Source organism: Bubalus kerabau, chromosome 16 (genome assembly GCF_029407905.1).
Source record: "Bubalus kerabau isolate K-KA32 ecotype Philippines breed swamp buffalo chromosome 16, PCC_UOA_SB_1v2, whole genome shotgun sequence".
Lineage (NCBI taxonomy): Eukaryota > Metazoa > Chordata > Mammalia > Artiodactyla > Bovidae > Bubalus > Bubalus kerabau.
This window is the reverse complement of record NC_073639.1, coordinates 9,108,863-9,114,862: the sequence shown is the minus strand read 5'-3', so window position 1 is coordinate 9,114,862 and position 6,000 is coordinate 9,108,863. Positions and strand designations below refer to the sequence as shown.

General features: G+C 41.3%; 1 protein-coding gene across 1 annotated transcript in view; it reads right to left on the bottom strand.

The window, feature by feature from the left end:
- Positions 1–3,326: 3,326 nt before the first annotated feature.
- The window catches only part of TMEM154 (transmembrane protein 154), a 51,515-nt gene continuing 48,841 nt past the window's right edge, over positions 3,327–6,000 (bottom strand). Inside the window, exon 7 of the mRNA XM_055550307.1 lies at positions 3,327–5,905. Within this exon, the coding sequence (XP_055406282.1) occupies positions 5,890–5,905 (16 nt within the window). The 3' untranslated portion in view covers positions 3,327–5,889. The remainder of the gene's footprint in view (positions 5,906–6,000) is intronic.

Below are 6,000 nucleotides of genomic sequence, written 5' to 3'. Positions count from 1 at the left end.
AGCATTTGTCAACATACTGACTAGTTTTTGTGACCTGCAAGAATGCACCCTCATTCAAGGAAGTCTTCATGTTATGTACACATTATGAACCTGCCAGTCAGCCCCGCTCTGTCACAATTAGAATTAAAGGGATGAAGAAAAGTGAGCAATCAGGAAAAACAGACGGTTTTATCTCTAGAATTTCTCCATTTTTACTAAAAATACTCTCTTAAAAATTACATTCCCATAGATAAACTTTCAATTTAAAAATATTTTGTCAGAAAGAAAAAGACAAAAGTGTGTGATAATACCTTTTAGATACTCAGAGAATCCAATTAATTTTTAGTCTAGACAATTTCAGGTAAAACAGGTTCAAGTCTATAAGAACTTTTTGAATTGATATGGCTTCCTTTATTTTAAGATGTATATGGAGGAAAAGAATATGATTATGAAGGTAAGAATCCTTTTTAATAGTCATAGAAGTTAAAAGGATTTTCCTTTAGAAAGAGGCATAATTCACCTCTTTACACTTAGTCATCACATTTTAGTAAATATCTCATTGTAAATAAATGTTTATTCTAAATATTGGTATACATTAATTATATATAAATTAAAATAGAAAATAGTCTTTCCTTCTATCTTGTTGTGCTTTTCAATTAAATTTAGAAATACTTCTCAGTATACCACTGCTAAATGAGCAATTTGGATTATACACACGTATGTACTTATTTTTATCAAAAACTATGCAGCTGAGGGTAGAATAACCTATACATACATATTTAACTATGTATACCTGATGTTTGTAAAGCCATAATGAAAAAATATTATAAAATATTCTCAGCATGCAAAGTGGGAGAAAAAGCCTGAAACCCTCAATCAGTTGTAAAATCTTGATAGCTTTGCAAATCAGTTCTGTTCAGTAGTAATGGGTCCATTTCTTATATGAGGCTTACAAGGTAGAACTTACATATTGCTGGGACAAACGCCAACTGATAAATATGGCATATGATGATCTTATTGACCTCTTGAGAAAATACTTTACACGGCTTGTGAGAGCATCCAACAGAATTTTTTTTACATTAATCTCATTTTTAATTTTAAAAGCAGGATACACATATATTAATTATTCCTGCTGCTGCTGCTAAGTCTCATCAGTCATATCTGACTCTGTGCGACCCTATAGACTGCAGCCCACCAGACTCCCCCGTCCCTGGGATTCTCCAGGCAAGAACACTGGAGTGGGTTGCCATTTCCTTCCCCAATGCATGAAAGTGAAAAGTGAGAGCTAAGTCACTTCAGTCATGTCCGACCCTTAGCAACCCCATGGACTGCAGCCTACCAGGCTCCTCTGTCCATGGGATTTTCCAGGCAAGAGTACTGGAGTGGGTTGCCATTGCCTTCTCCGTAAATATTGCTAGTCTATCAGATTGTTTTTTAACTTGTTGAATCACTATCATTCCTGCTCTTCCTGAAAACTGACATTTATTAAACAAGCAATTCTCCCACGTTCCTTAGTTATTTGTAATTTCAGGGATTTCACCTAAGTCAGAGGAATACAGAGATCAATCTCTACTGTTGATCTACTGGTCTTTACACTGGAAGAGACAGCACTTACTGTTTGCAGTATCTAGAGACTATTAACTGAGTCCATGCAGACCAAAGAAGTAAAAAATGTAAATAGGCTTTTTGTTAAAAACAAGTCCAGTTATTTACCTATAATGGCTTCCCACGTGGCTCAGCGGGTAAAGGATCTGCCTGCGATGCAGGAAACACAGGAGACATGGGTTCGATCCTTGGGTCAGGAAGATCCTCTGGAGTAGGAAAGGGCAACCCACTCCAGTATTTTTGCCTGGAGAATCCCATGGACAGAGGAGCCTGGTGGGCTACAGTCCATGGGGTTGCAAAGAGTTGGACACGACTGAAGCAACTTAGCATGCAGACAACAAAGGCCAGTGACAATAATGTGATGGGAACGAAGGAGGATGATTACCTGAGCCTTCTCCACCTGGAGTCCAATTGGCATGGGGCCCCATCCGCTTTTGCTTGTTATAAATAGTTCAACATATATTTCTGATCTTGTAGAACAATGAGTTAAAGCCTTCATGTGACTGTTAACACTTTGCTTTAAGAATTTAACTTCTTAAAATATAATTTCAAAAAGGGCTTAGAGCATCTATTGAGTTGATTAAAAAGGTTTATTTTATATACTTGTATGTATTGCTATCTCATGAACATGATATATTATTTAGAAAAAGACAAAACAAACCAGAAACCTCCCACCAGATATTTAAAAATAACCACCCCCAAAAGGACTAAGAGGAAAGTAAAATTAAGGTGTCAGACAAGACAGTGTCAAAGAGCTGTTCAAAAAAATAAATCATTCAGGCAATTGGTTGGTAGGGTTATGTAATTATTAACAACCAATTTGATTACTTCCATGCCACATTAATATACCATGATCTTCTGGTTATCATAAGATAGAAGAAAGCTGAGCGCCGAAGAATTGATGCTTTTGAACTGTGGTGTTGGAGAAGACTCTTGAGAGTCCCTTGGACTGCAAGGAGATCCAACCAGTCCATTCTAAAGGAGATCAGCCCTGGGTGTTCTTTGGAAGGAATGATGCTAAAGCTGAAACTCCAGTACTTTGGCCACCTCATGCAAAGAGTTGACTCATTGGAAAAGACTCTGATGCTGGGAGGGATTGGGGGCAGGAGGAGAAGGGGATGACAGAGGATGAGATGGCTGGATGGCATCACCAACTCAATGGATGTGAGTTTGAGTGAACTCTGGGAGTTGGTGATGGACAGGGAGGCCTGGTATGCTGCGATTCATGGGGTCGCAAAGAGTTGGACACGACTGAGTGACTGAACTGACTGAAGATAGAAGAAATATAGTCTATGAAGCTACTCTGGATTGCTTATTGTAGATCTAAAACCCAGATTTCATCCTGAGTGTGAAAAAGCAGCATGTGTAAATGTACTTCAGTAGAAAGGTCAGTGTTTTCCTCTCAGTGAGGATTTTAGCCATCTTCCCAGTGTGAAGCTACATCTTCTCACTCTACTATATTCAGAATTTGTACAATTCTGATAGAGTTGAAACTAATGTGTACACTTTATGTTTACTCAACATAAGGGCCTTCTTCCAGAGATGGTGAAAACTGAGAGTTTAAACAACCAAAACAAACAACGAGACAGATGTATTTTTTAAAGTGCCCCTCTACATTGTCAGAGCTGGGAGGGTGATGAGAGGGGCCCATCACCTCTTGGATGTCAAGACTGACGTGAGCTGTGTGCTCAGTGTGGGTAGCAATGGCCTTCCCAGAGAAAGGAGTCACGCCACTGAGTTCAGACTGAGGTTTTCATACGTTTATTACCACAAGTTTCCTGAGGAGTTCAACGAGGCTGCTGTTAACCTAACTTGCTTAACATGTTCAAAACTGCAATAACATGTAAACATCTTGAAAATATTCTAAAGCCACATTATGCTCTAACTGGCCACCTAATTAGGGCAAATTATTAAGATTTTTACTAACAATAATCTAAAACATAAAAATTTAGTTTGGGTTAAAAAACAGTTCTCAGAAGGACCATAACCTATGCCTTTTGATTGGATAGTAAATAAAATATACAGAGCACTAGAAGCGACCCTGGGCTGTTCTGACCCATACTGACGTCATATATCTTGCCAGAATAAACTGTATTTTTTAAAGTGCTTTGCACATTGTGCAATTAGAGGGGTTAGTACATTTTTCAGATATAAATTCAATGACATATTGCTGAAGCTGGCTTCTTCTGGAATTTGAAGTAATTTCACACACTGAATAAGAATATTTTTACCATATTATGAAATACTGCTTCAAGTGAGATTCCAAGAACCCCTGTCCTTCTCTGAACTGCCAACATCCATTATTTGATAGGGTTGGGTGATGTTTGCCTACCTAAGTGTTCAGCAAAAATCTTACACAGCTAGCTAGAGAGAGAAGAGACTCTTCAGAGAGTCAACATGTTGATGAGAAACAAAGAAATGAAACAGGCCGAAATGACGATTTGGTAAAATGGCAATTCTGGCATAAATATCTGAGAGTCACTGTGGACGACAAGTTGAAAATGAATATGCAAAACAGGGGACTTCCCTGGCAGTCCAGTGGTTAAGACTTTGCCTTCCAACGCAGGGGTTGCAGGTTTGATCCCTGGTTGGGAACTAAGATTTCACATGCCTCTTGGCCAACCAGGCCCCCCAACCAAAAGCATAAAACAGAAGCAATGTTGTAACAAATTCACTAAAGACTTTGAAAAATGGTTCACATCAGAAAAAGACTTTAGAAAATATGCAAAACAAAAATGCCGTATTCGGATGTGCTAAAAAGAATACAACAGACATATCTGTTGTGGTTCTGTACCATGAAGACTGTTTTTTTGCCAAAGCTCTGCACAGTCCCGGGGTGGCGTAAGAGCAGTGGTTAAACACAGCCAGATAGTTCTATTTTTCAGTGGAGCAGAAAGATCTCCTTAGCCTGGAATTCTGCCTTTAAAATTGTGGGCAGAGTTCAGAAGGTAAGGGATTCTGAAACGGGTGAGGGCAGTTTGTTTCATGCATTACGGCAGCCTTTCAAACACAAGACCCCAAATTCAGCAGCAAATATTTGGTGACCCTCAGCCAGCCCACCCCGCCCCCGCCTCAGTTTATGGGTGGGGAGTAAAAGACCGTTTTCATTCTTTGTTTCTTTCCTGGAATAAAATATTGGGTGCTGTGGAAGAGCTGAGGAGTCCTAATTTGCTCGATTGCTTTAAAGGTCAGAACTGGAAAATTAAGGATTAAATGGAGATTGATTTTACGTGAGTGGGAGTGATAAATAGGCCCCTCTGATTTTGCGCCGTCACTTCTAGCAGGAGGATGTCAACAAGTATCATGTAGAATGTCATCTCTGATGGACGGGTGTTGGCCTCCTGGGGAGTGGCGTTGAGCACACCAGACCTGTCCCGGGTGCAGGAGAGGTCCTGAGTGCGAGGAGAGGTCCCCGCCACCCGCACAGAGAGAGCCTGATGCCGTTCTGCTTGTTCCAGATGACCTTAAAGATCTCCGGGACACAGAAGGTGACGGAAGAGGCCCAGCTGCTCCCATCTACCCACACACCACTCGCCAGGGAGGTGTGGCGAGGACAAGGAAGAGCCATGGGGAAGTGGAAACAAGCAGCTGATTTTAGCTGAGAAGGAAAACAGTCGCTCTTTCATGGAAAATTCCCATTTCTCTGTCACCTGGCCAACTTACAGTCCACACATCACCAAACAGCATCCCTTTGACTGTGTATCTCACGCTGCGTCTCACGGCAGGCAGGAACAAGCTTACCACCCCCCTGGGATGGTGTACACATTGAAACACTTGCTTTGTTTGCTGTCTTTTCCATGACATAACTCACCTTGAGCAAAGTTCCTGCTGAACGTGACTGACCTATCAAAGGACTTGACTAATCAGAAGAAATTATCCAGCTATTTAGGTCATAAAGTGACCCAGAAGGAAACCACAGATAAGAGTTTCCAGTTTTGTACTCAAGGAATGAAGCAGAAAGGTAACAGGGACTCAGCATAGCCAGAGTGGTAGTCCAGTCCCTAGAGGTCGGCTGAGCGGAGGGAACACCCCGTGATGAGCGCTGACTGCACCTCGTGGCTCCCCCACCCTCAGCGATGGATGGCACCCAGGCCTTTGCCCAGCACTTCTCAATCAAGCATTCTTCCAAGTAAAGGTGATGCACTGGGCGATGGAAGAGTGGGCGTTGGAAGCAACAGCAAAAGGTTCTTGTGTTTACATTGATTTGAAGTTAATTAAATTCGGATCCTCTTCATCCTCTGTTGGCAGGCCCAGCGGGCTTCCTCCGGGGCTGCTTCTCTTGGAAAGCATTAGCACCATTCAGTTTCAGGATTCATTGTCACTGTGAAAAAGAGAACAACAGTATATTTCCAAGAAGTTCCTGAGAGCTGGTCACTCAGCTATGGAGGTGACTCAAGAGAATATAAACAGTCAGGG